This window comes from Artibeus jamaicensis, unplaced genomic scaffold (assembly GCF_021234435.1).
Source record: "Artibeus jamaicensis isolate MK-2021 breed Jamaican fruit bat unplaced genomic scaffold, CSHL_Jam_final contig_465, whole genome shotgun sequence".
NCBI lineage: Eukaryota > Metazoa > Chordata > Mammalia > Chiroptera > Phyllostomidae > Artibeus > Artibeus jamaicensis.
In genome coordinates this window covers 13,350,875-13,363,057 of record NW_026521843.1, presented here as the reverse complement: position 1 = coordinate 13,363,057, position 12,183 = coordinate 13,350,875, and the positions used below count along the sequence as shown (strand labels likewise).

Genomic DNA, 12,183 nt, shown 5'->3' with positions numbered 1-12,183 from the left:
TGTTATAAGTCCATTTTCATGCACCGTCTGAAATTGGGAGTCCGCTTCCTAGACCCCAAAATTTCACTGGTGGTGTCTCCCCTCTCTCTTCAGCCCCCTCTGACTCAACATCTGACTTGAAAAAATCTTCCCACTCAGTTGGATTTAGAAGGTAGCGAGCTTTGGTGTGGATATTCAAAATCCTAATTCTTTTTCCGCAGAGTTTTGTCATTGCAGTAGTGATGGCGACCATGTCAGTGGTGATACCAAGACATTTTCAGGATGGGCTTCCTTAAAAAAATTCTTAAGTGGTTGTTGTAAACACTTTTCGTGGCCACTGTGGACATTAGAAGTTCACAGAAGGACACAAATGCTGCCTTTCACGGAGGCAGGGGCTGGGCAAGGATTTTCCTTTGATGGTGGTGGTCGTGGTGCAGCCTGTGGCGTGGGTGTGGAGGGGGCCCTAGTGCCAGGGTCGTGCTTGGCAGAGGACTGTCATGGCGGACACACGCCGCTGTGTTGGGTCTGTGGACCAGGAGCAGGTCACTCCCCTTGGCAGGGGTACCCGAGAGAGAAAGGGAAGCTTCTCGGGCCAGGCGGGAAGCACTTGGCCCCCTCACCGCGGCCCCCGGAGCTGTGCCCATGCGCGGCCTGCCCTGCCGGGTGCTGGATGGTTTCGGATGATGCCGGGCAATGATGAGGGACACTTACTGACAGGTCCATCCCAGTGAGTAACACCGGGGAACCTCGAGGGGGACCCAGGTCAGCGGCATGTGCTGTGAGGACAGTGTGCAGCTCAGACGTCCGTGGGCATCTGGAGGAAGGGGAGGAAAGAGCGTTTCCTTTCCTTTCCGGGGCGTCGGGGTCAAGGCCTCACCATGTTCTGCTTTCCTGCTGCTTCCTTCCTCTTCCCACCAGCAGCCAGAGGTTCACTGAAAGTGTTTTTTTCTCGCTGAAGCCCTCTGGATGTGCCTAGGCCGTAAGGCAGCATTATTTGCCCCTTTCTTTGCGCCTGGGGCTCCTTGCATTCCATCCTGGGGCTCCTGGGGTTGCCTTTTGCCCTTGGGACCTCCAGCAGCTGGGTGGGGCTGAGGCAGAGGACATCTTGTAGATCACCTAGTCCAACTCTCCAGCTTTCTGGACAAGGGAAGAGGGCCAGAGAAACCCGAGCTGGGACTAGAACCCACGTCTGGGACGGCGGCTTCAAGATCCTGTCTCACCAGACTCTGCCTTTTAGCTTCCAAATCCTTTTGAAGATTTCGTTGTGAGGGTGACTGGGGATATTTGTGTTGATGAATGGAGTGGGTTCAGGGGGAACGCCTGACAGAGTCCTTGCGGAGTTCTGGTCCGGGCCAGCTCCCTAGGGGGCTCTCAGGAGTTGTCTCCGTGGGGAGGTGCAGGCTGAGGGGTGGAGCTTCCTAGCGACCCCCACAGAGCTTAAGAGGGATGTGGATTCAAGGCTCTGCTTTGACACTGAACATGGACAAGTTCTAACCTTTCTTTTTAAAATCCATACCTGAGGATATGTTTATTGGTTTTAGAGGAAGGGGGTGAGAGAAACAGTGGTGTGAGAGAGATATCGATCGATCGGTTGTCTCCCATTTGTGCCCTGACTACGGATCAAACCCATAACCTAGGTATGAGCCCTGATCAGGAATCGAACCTGCAACCTTTTGGGGTACGGATGATGCTCCAACCGACTGAGCCGCCCGACCAGGGCAAGTCCTCACCTTTTTGGGCCTAGATTCAACCGTCAACTAGGAATAGTAATGATCCTGGTAGCTGCCCGGAGGGAGACTGCCTGTCACGTGCTTAGCACGCGCCTGACACCTGGAGCCGCTCTCACCCCCGCCATCCACTCCCTCTCGTGCTGGAGGAGCAGATGCCCGTGGGGCGCAGCGCCCTGCCCAGCCTGGAGTGTCCATTCACCCCGGGGTTCCCTGGGGGGACCAGGGCTCACCTGTCGGGGGGGGGGCAGCACTTGCAGTCTGTCTAGGTCTGACATGCAGGGCCCCTTCTGTCCCGGCCTGAAGGAGCCTCCCAGACCCTCCCCAGCTTCAGCTTCCCCCTCCTCACCCTGGGCGGAGCCAGGGCCGGGGCACCCACCTCCCAGCCAGGCACCCATCCCCGGCACGGTGCTGCGCCCCTGGGAGACCCAAGCCTGTGCTTTCTCCACTTCCTGGTTTTCCAGGGAGCCTAGCAGGAGGGGGATGGGAGGAGAAGCCCTAGAAGGAGGGGGAGCCCAGGGAAGCAGAACAGGAACTCAGAGGGGAAGGGTGTGGGTGGGCCCAGATCCAGGCTGCCTCCCACTTTCCTTCTCCTGCCAGTCCCCTCCCTGGCCCTGGCTGGCGCTCTGGAGGCAGGGGCTCGGCCCACATCTCCTGGGGGGGCGGGGAGCGGAGCTCTGTCTCTTGTGTGTGTGTGAAGGGAGTTGACGCCGCAGCACCCCATGCCCCAGCTGGGGCCCTCGGCTTTGTTATTTCACTGGCTGGAGGCCCACACCTGAGGCCGGGGGCAGGAAAATCCCCTACAATTCAGTTGTGTGTGTTCAGAGGGCCCCCCTTAAGCCCACCAGTTTCTGAGGCAAATGGGGTGGCGGAGAAAGGGAACTCGCACCCTCCCCTGCGTGGCTGTGGCCTTGGTCTCTCCCCACCACGGTGACCTTGCCCCATAGCACTACCAGCCTAGGCCTTCAGCCTGGCCGTGTTCAGCCTCAGCTTTCTCTGGGCCCAAGCGCCGGTCCTAACGTGCAGTCACATTCGCTTCAGTACATCCTGTGACTACCGCTCACTTCCGCCACGTGGGGTAGAAGCAGTGTGGGGGTGGCACAAGCGGAGGACAGATTGGAAGGAAAATGTAGCTGGGCTGGGGACCTCTGGGATTTCCCAGGGGGTGGTTGGGGTGGGAGGGGTGCGGGAAGCTTTCAAAGGAAAGAACAGACCTGGCTCCCACTGGCAGCGTGGCAGCGTGGCAGCGTGGACTGTTGCCGCCTCAGAGGCAGGTGGCCCTGAAGGAAACCAGGCGGTGCTGTGCCTCCGTCCCCTCCACTCTCTGGCGGCCTGGGCTGGCCTGAGCTGCCGGTGAGCCCACCGGGGGAAGAGCGGTTCGGGCAGGGGGAGGACCAGGCCTTGAAGGCCAGCAGGGCTCTGGGGCTGAGGGCCTGGCCTTGAGGCGGAGTTGGGGGTCAGGCGGGGCCTGGGTTGGGGGTTTGCTGCCCTGCTTACCCCTCTTCTCTCCCCCAACAGGTGGAGCCACCAGAACCCCACACCCAGAGGCAGCCTGAGGCAGAGTTTCACCGGACTTTTTCACTCAGCACCAGGATCTATGTCTGACTTTTAACTGCTTACAAAAGCTACAATAATTCCTTCCCCCAAGCCAAGCGGCCCCCGAGCCCGGTGCAATCCCAGCCTGCCTCCCACCGCCCAGCTGCCCGCGATGCCCTCCAGCGGCCCCGGGGACACCAGCAGCTCCGCCCTGGAGCGGGAGGAGGACCGAAAGGTGAGCTGCTGGCTCTGCCGAAGACCTTCTAGCCAGAGCCCAGGTTGGGGGAGGGTCCGTCCCCGAGTCGCTGCGGCAGCTTGGATGCGCTGAGCGCTGGACCATGCAGCTCAGCTTTCACGCAGGCGCAGGGAGGACTGACAGCCCTGTTTTGGCGATGAGGAAACAGGCTTGGAGGGAGAGGTCAGATTCTGGTGGCAGAGGGGCAGTTTGTGCCGGTGGTCAGGTTCCAGGTCCTGAGCGCCCCTCCCCTGCCCTGCCGTCCCCGTGGTGTTTGAGCAGAGGTTCAAGTCCTAGGTCTGTGTGGCTGTCAGATCAGCCTTGCAGGGTCCCCAGACATGGCTTCCTTTTGGGTTGGCCTTTTACTAGCTGTGTTCTCAGGTGAGACTCTTACTTTACCTGTTTCCCCAGGGTGTCCCCTAGCTTCTGGAAGGCCAAAGACAAGTTCAGGGGGACTTGGGAGGCGTGAGGCCGCGTTAGGGTTCCCTGCCTGGCATGGGCACAGGGCTGCAGTGTGCCAGCTGCTCAGGGTGACATCAGTCATCGCAGAGATGGTGACTTCCTATCCCTCACCCCCTCCCCACGCTCTGAGCAAGTGTCACTTCTGCCTATGGAGCTAGTGACTTCCTCGTTTTCAGAGCTCTGTGAGGGGTGACCTCATCACCATTCTGTCTGGGTGGGCCTCGGTCGGGTAGCGGGAGTCACAGCAAGCCGGCGGGAGTCCCTGCTGGGTCCCGACAGGCTGTGTCCACCTACAGGCAAAGCCCCCCATCAGTGGAAGAGTAAACTCCGCCATCTCCCTCCTGGGGAAGCTGTGCCAGCCACGGTCCTTCCCAGGGTGTCTTATCTGTCGTGCCCTGGTCCCCGCAGTTCCCTCCTCCTGCTCCTCTTTCCCTGAGGGGCAGTGGTTCTTGATGACATCAGGGAATAGCAGGGCATCTTCGTGGGGCACAGTTTGTCTTGCTGGAATCAGGGTGGACACCTGCTACCAGATGTGGGGCCCTGAGCGCTCTGAGGGAGTCAGCTCTGCTGGCTCTCCGTCAGGGGCAGCCTTGAGACCTGCTCCCTGTTCACCTCCTTCCTGGGCTTGCCCTTTTTTAGAGCGAGTTTCGGTTTTCTGGGTGGTTTCCATTTATTTAGTCCTTTCGGGACGACGCTTGTAACAAGTGGGGCAAGGACAAATGGCCCTAGTTGACAGATGAGGAAGCTGACCCAGCTACTTAGTGGTGGGTCCAGATGGGAGCCTGATCTGTGGGGAAGACAGAGCCCCGCCTGTGTGGGTCCTGGAAGGGACACACACACACACACACACACACACACACACACACTCGCACGCGCACACACACACATATTCACAGGAGCGTGAAATCCAGACACCTGCCTTCCCAGCCTGGAAACCTACTGCGGGCCTTGGAAGGGTTCCTACCCACCAAGCTGGGGGGAAAATGCATGGTGCAGCCGGCAGGACTTCTAGGGGATACACACATGTCATTTCCATCTTTTCAACCCCACAGAAAAAGAAGAGGTGGTCAAGGTTACCCCACGGGACTTCTGGGCTAGTCCCACCCCGGCTCGGGCAATGGCAGACCCAGCCCCCGCCGCCGCAGGGTCGGGGCCATCTGTGGCCACCTGTGCTCCTGTGTGGCAGCTGTGGCTGTGGATAATTCCCTGCCTTCCTTGAACCTGGCTTTGCTCCTCTGTTGGATTAGGTGACCCTGACCCTCCTCCCTTGGTCCGATGTTCTGGCTGGTACTGACACAGCTTTGTGACGATATACTTGCAGTGGGTGTTCAGCTGGCCCCCACAGGTGGGGAAGGAGGGGACAGAGAAGCCAAATTCCTCCTGGGACTGGCCTGTGCTGCCCTGGGCAGCGGAGCCCTGGCCTCTCCCGTGGAGCACAGCAGATGGGCGCCGCGTTACGTCAGTTCAGAATAGAGAAGGAGCGCTGGATGAAGAGTCAGCAGTCCCACGTCCCAGACACTTACTGGCGATGTGACTTCGGGCTGTCGGGGCTCGAGTTTGCTCAGCTGTGTAATGGGGATAGTAACTCTAGCTGCGCCTGTTCTGCAGGGTGGTTGTGGAAGTCAGATGAGGTCATGGGCATAGAAGTGCCCTGCAGACAGCAAAGTCTGGTCCAATTATGAGGGATTACGATTGCTATTATTATCCAGCCATAGTAACTGCGCAGGCTCCAGCGGCAACAAACACACACCGGGCCCAGATCCTGGTGCAGATAGAACGAGCTGGTAGACAGGGGCTGGGGCACGCCCACGGCACGCATGCCGGATCACCTGGCACACGTCCCTGGCACCTCTGGGCTGGCTCCCGAAGCTCCGGGGAGTCGCCCTGGGAGGGTGGGTGAGGACACTGACAGCTGCCACAGCAGCCTGTGAGAGCCGGGCAGGGCTGCCTTGTTGCCGAGGAGGGGGAAGATGGGCTGGGGCTGGAGCTCAAGGAGCCTGGCAGAGTCGCCAGGGGTGCCTGGCACAAAGCAACTGCTTGGGAGCCAGAGGGAAGGGGTGTGGCCACCCACTGGCCCCACGTGCCCTTCCAGCCGCCCTCTGGGCCCCGCCTCTGTTCACCTTTCACTCCAGTACTTCCTGGAGCTGCCGGGCCTTTGTCTCTGCTGTTTCCTCTGCCTGCTGTGCCCTTTCCCTAACTTTCTCTCCTCGCCTCCCATCAAAGCCCGTGCTTCGGGCTGCCTTGAATTACCCATTTGTTGTGGACCAGTGGTCCCCAGGATGCCATTCCTGTCCATTCACCCATAGGTGGACACCTAGGCTGCTTCTTGGCTACTGTACGTAATGCTGCAGTGAACCTCAGGGTGCACGAGGGGATAACATTAAGTGAAATAAGTCAGAAAGGAAAAGACAGAACCATATGATTTCACTCAGATGTGGATTCTTTTAAAAAAAAAATACTGAACTGACAAAGCAAAACAAAAACAAACTCCGAGAACAGATTGCTGGTTTCCAGAGGGTAGAGCGGTTGGGGGGTGGGTGGGTGAAAGGGGGAAGGGCAATAATCGTGTGGTGATGAGCACTAGCTAGACTTTTTGGGATGTATACAGATGTAGAACTATAATGTCATACGTACACTTGAAACTTATGTAATCATTTTTTAAAGATTTTATTTACTTTTGGAGAGGGGAAGGGAGGGAGAAAGAGAAGGAGAGAAACATCAGTGTGTGGTTGTTTCTTGCATGTTCCCCACTGGGGACCTGGCCCACAACCCAGGCATGTGCCCCGACCGGGAATCGAGCTGGTGACCCTTCGGTGCACAGGCCGGTGCTCAATCCACTGAGGCACGCCAGCCAGGGCTGATGTAATCGTTTAAGAAATGTGATGCCTAGACCTGCAGCACCAGGAAAGGTTAGAAATGCAAGTGTTTGGCCCTGGCCCAGACCTGCAACCCAGACACTGTGGGGACAGGCCACCCCGGCACCTGGGGAAGCACTGGTGTGGGTAATACCCAGCCCCACAGCTGCCCCTGGAGGGCAGGGCCCCAGGGCCCGACTAGCACAGAGTAGGTGCTCAGGAAATGTTTTGTGGCTAAGATGGAAAAGAAAGCAAGAGGGGACAAGACCCCTTCACAAGACAGCAGTCCCGAGCCCAGGCTGAGGCAGGCAGGGCACAGGGCTGTGGGTGACGGGCTGAGGTGGCCGTGCTGTGGCGGGGCCCTGGGGTCACCCTGGCAGCTGCCCAGCATCCCTTCTCCCTGTGGTCCCCCAACCACAGTGCGGCTTCCTGGGGAAGCCAGGAGGGGCAGGCTTTGGGGGTCTGAGCTCCTGTGCTCTGGCCGCAGTGGGTCGGCTGGGTAAATGTGGGTCACAGCAGAGGGAAGGGGAGCTGGTCCTATGGGAGATGGGAGGCAGGGAGGCCAGGAGTCTTGGTCCTGGCTTGGAGGGGATTGCGGAGGCAGGGTGCCGGGCCCTGTGTGGCAGGGAAAGGGGGGGGCAGAAGGAACAGGAAAGGGGACCAAGAGCATTCCAAGCCTCGGGGCTGGAAGGACCTCCTCAGATACACGAATATGAATCAGTGACCGGCCAGGAGTCCAGGCCCCTGGCCGGGTCCCATTCGAGCTGCTTCCCAATTTCTTTCAGCCTCAGAAACGTAACAGCCAAGATGCGTTTAGTGCTGATTACCTGCCAGGTGCTCTCTTAAACTCTGTATTTGCATTCTTATTTCATTCTTACAATTTGCTCTATAAAGTAGGTTCTATCATCTTCATTACTTAGTCTTGTTAAAAGACTAAACCGTTGCTCCGAGAGGTAGGTCACTTGCCCAAGGTCACAGAGCTAGTAAGTGGCGGTGCTGGGATTGGAACCCAGGCAGCCTGTGCTGTTGGCTTCTCTGCTCTTCAGGCTCCCTTCCGCCTGAAGGAGGGCAGGGCGATGGTGTTGCCCAGCTGTGATGCTTCACAGGCCCACCCACGTTTCTTCTGCTGCAGGTTCAAGTACATTCGCTTAGACTGAAAGTCAGGGCGGTCAGAGAATGCTTTTCTCTGTGTGACAGTGCTCTGCCCGGGGGGTAGACGTTGGGGGCCCTTCATCTCCAGCAGAAACTCACACACACAGGCTAGTGTGCGTGACTGTGGGCTTACGTGTATGTGTGCACATAGCTTCTTCCCCGTTCCTTCCTCCCTCCCTTCCTGCCTCTCTGTACACGTTGCTTCTCTTCCTCCCAACCCCTCTCTTTTTTCCTTCCAGCTCAGGTACCTTTCCAGGTACCTAGCCCATAACAGGGCTTCACATGTCTGTTGTACAAACTGAATCAGCATTGCTGGAGGACCTAGTCAAGGAAAGAGCATAGGAAGATACTTGCCCGCTGGGTGATGGAAACTGCAGAGAGTAGGAGCCTGTCTGTGCCGAGGGAGCACAGCCAGGGTGCGTGCGTGTGCACAGGCTCAAGCAGGGCCAGCGCTGTGGCCAGGGCTCCTCCCTCCTCACCTAAGCCCAACCCAGAGGCCCCGGAGTGTTGATTCCCCTTGGGCACCGACCACTTCCTGTGCCCTGGAAGGGAAGCGCAGGGCATCTTCGGGTGGGATCGCCCCAGTTCCACTCTCAGTTGTTCCCGCAGACCCCCAGGCCTGCTGCCCGCCCCGGGCTCCCTCTGCATTTATTGTACTCAGATGCCCACACACCCCACTTAAGCCAGGCTCTTTGCTTTGTAATAGTCACTGTAGGGGTCGTTTAAATAGCATTCCTCTTAGTACATTTAAACAGTTGCAGAAAAGGCAGCTTTACTTTTACCTCTTCGGGAACAGCTAATAATACTCGCACATCCATTTTTAGCTCCGGGAGGTCAATGAGATGCTTGGGCACGTAGAGCAGATGTGTGATATCAACAATGCCCCTCCCCCCGCTAACCGGGCCCCACATGTTAGGCTCTCTAACGTTCTCTGAGTTAGCTATTGTTACATGTCTGGGTTAGCTAACCTTGCCATCAATAGTCTTGAGTGAAAGTCAGTTGGACTCTGGAGACAGACCTGTGTTTGAACTTGGACTCTCTGTGTGACTCAGCCTGTGACCTCTGAGCAGGGAAAGGGGGGGCTTACAAGAGATGATGTGTGAGTGCTTAACACAGGGACCTAGCACGTATTAAGTTAGTCTTGTAACTTACTTTGGATATCTGTCTGCCTACCTGCCTGCCTGCATGCATATTTGTGGTCACAGTCTACTGTTTCAATACAACCCCAAGGATGGCCAGGGCCTGGGAGAAGAATGCAGAAAATGCAGATGGGAGTATGAATGGTGTGGGTTTATTTTGTTTTAATTTTTTAAAGATTTCATTTATTTGTTTTTAGAGAGAGGGGAAGGGAGGGAGAAAGAGAGGAAAAGACACATCAATGCGAGAGAGCAACGTTGATTGGTTGTTGCCTCTCATATGCACCCCAGCTGGGGACTGAATGGGAAACCCAGGCATGTGCCCTCACCAGGAATGGAACCAGCGACCTTTTGCTTTGTGTGACAACACCCAACCAACTGAGCCACCAGTCAGGGCTAAATGGTGTGGGTTTAAAGTCTGCCGAGAACCCAGCACATGGAAGAAAGGTTATTTCTCTCTGGGTCCTTTGGGCACAGCCAAGCCTGAGGTTCCTTTTCTCTTCATCCATTGAACAGAAGCAAAACTGAGGCAAGTGTCAGGAGACCTAACCCTTGATGGCCCAGGAAGTGGCTACCTTCAGGGGCCCTCCTGCCCATCCCTGCCAAGAAGTAGGTCACAGGGGGCCAGGGGCCGGGAAAGCTGAACTCAGCTCTGCCGACGGGAAGAGGGCAGGCAGGGAAGTGAGCAGCAGTGGGTGTCCCGGACGATTGGGAAAAGGGGGGATGCCCTCCTTTCCTGGCACCTGCACTGGGCACAGGGCCTGGTCCTGCCCTGCAGCTGCCTCTGTGGAGAGCCACAAGGCAATTAGGGACGTTGCTTATAATCCTCCCACTTGGCGTTTGCACGGTGTGGAAAGGCCTATGAAGGAATTTCTTTTGCCCAGCATCAACTCACGTGATCCTCACAGTAATTTAGGCGGGGCCTGCTGTCATCACCCCATTTTACAGATGAGGAGTCGGGGCTGGAAGAGGTTGGGAGACTTGGCGAAGGCCACGTGGCTGTGAAGTGGTTTTGCCTGGATCCTTCACCTCCATAAAGCACGTGCCTAGCGGGGCGGAGAGGAGCTGGTGGGCTGTGCAGAGCCCGGGTGGGCTGCCGAAGGAGTAAACCTGAGTGTGTGGGCTGGGTGTGCACAGAGGTGGCTGCTGGCAGGGAGTGGGCACGCTCCACTCTGACGCTCAGCGCCATGCCGGGTGCTTCTTTGCTTACACGTTGCCCTTCCTCTAAATTGAGTTCCCCACTTGCTTGTCTTTATATGCAGTATGCAGTAGGCACACAATAACTGTTTTCGAGCACATCCATGGTCCTGGCCTCATGGTGGCCCCGGAACCACAGAGGTGAGCACTCAGGACTGCAGTCTGCTGGGCGTGTGCTCCCTGGGTTCTCCCGCCCAAGGCAGTGGGGTCCCAGCATGGCACACAGGCTGTGGCGGGGGGGGGGGGGCCTGGGGAAACCGACAGGTATGACTGTTTTTGGCCACTTAGCATTTATGAAGCACCTGCTGTGTGCAGGACTGGGTACTTGGAAGGGAAAACAGGATGCGGCTGCTGCCCTCCGGGGACCTGGTGTTTTGGGAGGGATGGGTGATTTTCACCAATGATAATTATGAGGCCCACCTGGCCGTCAATGACTATTTGTTGACTCTTGTTGAATAATTGAAATAAAGGGCTGATGAACTTTGGAGGTGACTGGGATCAGAAAAAGCAAGGCTTTGGAGGGCTGTGTGGCAGTGTGGGCATCTACAGTGATTCCAGAGCCACTGTGTGTGATGTGGCGGTTCACACCATCACCCTCTGTCTCTCCCTTACCCGTCCATCCACACACGTTGCTGCTCACCCATCGCGGCCCGACCTCGGCAGGCCGGGCCTACGAGCGTGAGTGTGTGCGTGCGCGCGCACGCACGTGCTCGTGCATAGTGTGCTGTGCCTGGGGGGAGGAGGGAGGGGCGGGGGAGGGGTCCCCTGACTGTAGCTCTGTGGACAGGGTCGTCAGATGCCCAGAACGGGGCTCTGCTGGCCGGGGAAGCCAATTCATGTCACTGAGTTTCACAATCACGGATGGGCCCTGGGAGGCCAGCCAGCCAGCTGGCAAAGGCTGGACGTGCTTCTTGTCCCAGGGGGCCGGGGCAAGTGGCTGGCTAGATCCGGCAGGTTCATCCCCTCCGCTCAAGCACCGACTTGAGACATCTGCTCAGCGGATGCTGGGTCGGTAGCATCCGGTGCATGTTCCGCAGGGAGCACGTACGTCTGGCCGGCGATGTCTGGGCAGGGCCTCGTTGGATGCCTCTCTCGGAGAGAGGGGTACGGTGTCCAGCGAGGTGTGAGGCCCCTGGGACAGCTGTGTGTGGACTGGGTGTAGAAATGCAATGTGCGCCTTTACCTTGGTTTGCCTGCATGTTTATGGTTTCACTGGTGCGTGTGCACACTTGTGCACACTTGTCAGTAGCACACTGCACAGTAGGGTACAGTGGTATGTTGCAGTGCAAAGACCTAAGGGCTGGGCATCAAAATATTTGAATTTTGATTCGAAAGGGCCTGGCTTCCTGGCTCTCTGATCTCAGCAGGTTAGATAACCTCTCTGAGCTTCATATTTCCCGCCCGTCTAATGGAAAGGAAAAAAAGAAAGACTACCAGCTCCACTTTCTGTGTAAGAATAAAAACGAAATGATGTATGTGAAAATGCCTTGTTAATTACCGCGTACTGTAAAAATGTGAGAGATTATTATCATCACAGCCCAGCGCATCAGAATGAGCAGTTGTGTGTGGCTTAAAATAATCCACCCAGTGAGCTGAGTCAAAATGTAGGTCAAAGCGTAGCCTCAGAAGTTGAGAGGGGCTGATGGTAGCTACCTAATCCAACAGGCCACCAAATGTGAAGGTGCCTCGAAAGCTGTGAAGAGTTACATAAATGTAAAGTGACATGATTACGCTGGAGCCTAGAAAGTGCATCTCAGTCTCCCTGTTTCCTGATTTGGAGTCATACCACCCAGAGCGGCCCCAGAGCCTCATGCGTGGCTGTACTTGGGTAGATTTGTGGATTTGTATGTGCACCTCTCTGTGTGCATGGACTCATTTATTGAGCACCTACTGTGTGACAGTCA

At 56.9% G+C, this 12,183-nt stretch overlaps 1 protein-coding gene across 8 annotated transcripts in view; it reads left to right on the top strand.

Moving 5' to 3' along the window:
• Positions 1–12,183, top strand: part of DNMT3A (DNA methyltransferase 3 alpha) — a 94,628-nt gene that overhangs the window by 21,258 nt on the left and 61,187 nt on the right. For 7 of the 8 annotated variants that reach the window (XM_037146759.2, XM_053666821.1, XM_053666820.1 and 4 more), the window contains one exon: positions 3,225–3,477. In XM_037146759.2, the coding sequence (XP_037002654.2) occupies positions 3,415–3,477 (63 nt within the window). In that variant the 5' untranslated portion in view covers positions 3,225–3,414. Of the gene's footprint in view, positions 1–2,908; positions 3,060–3,224; positions 3,478–12,183 lie in introns of those variants that run through there. The other variant, XM_053666824.1, reaches the window with a different exon arrangement.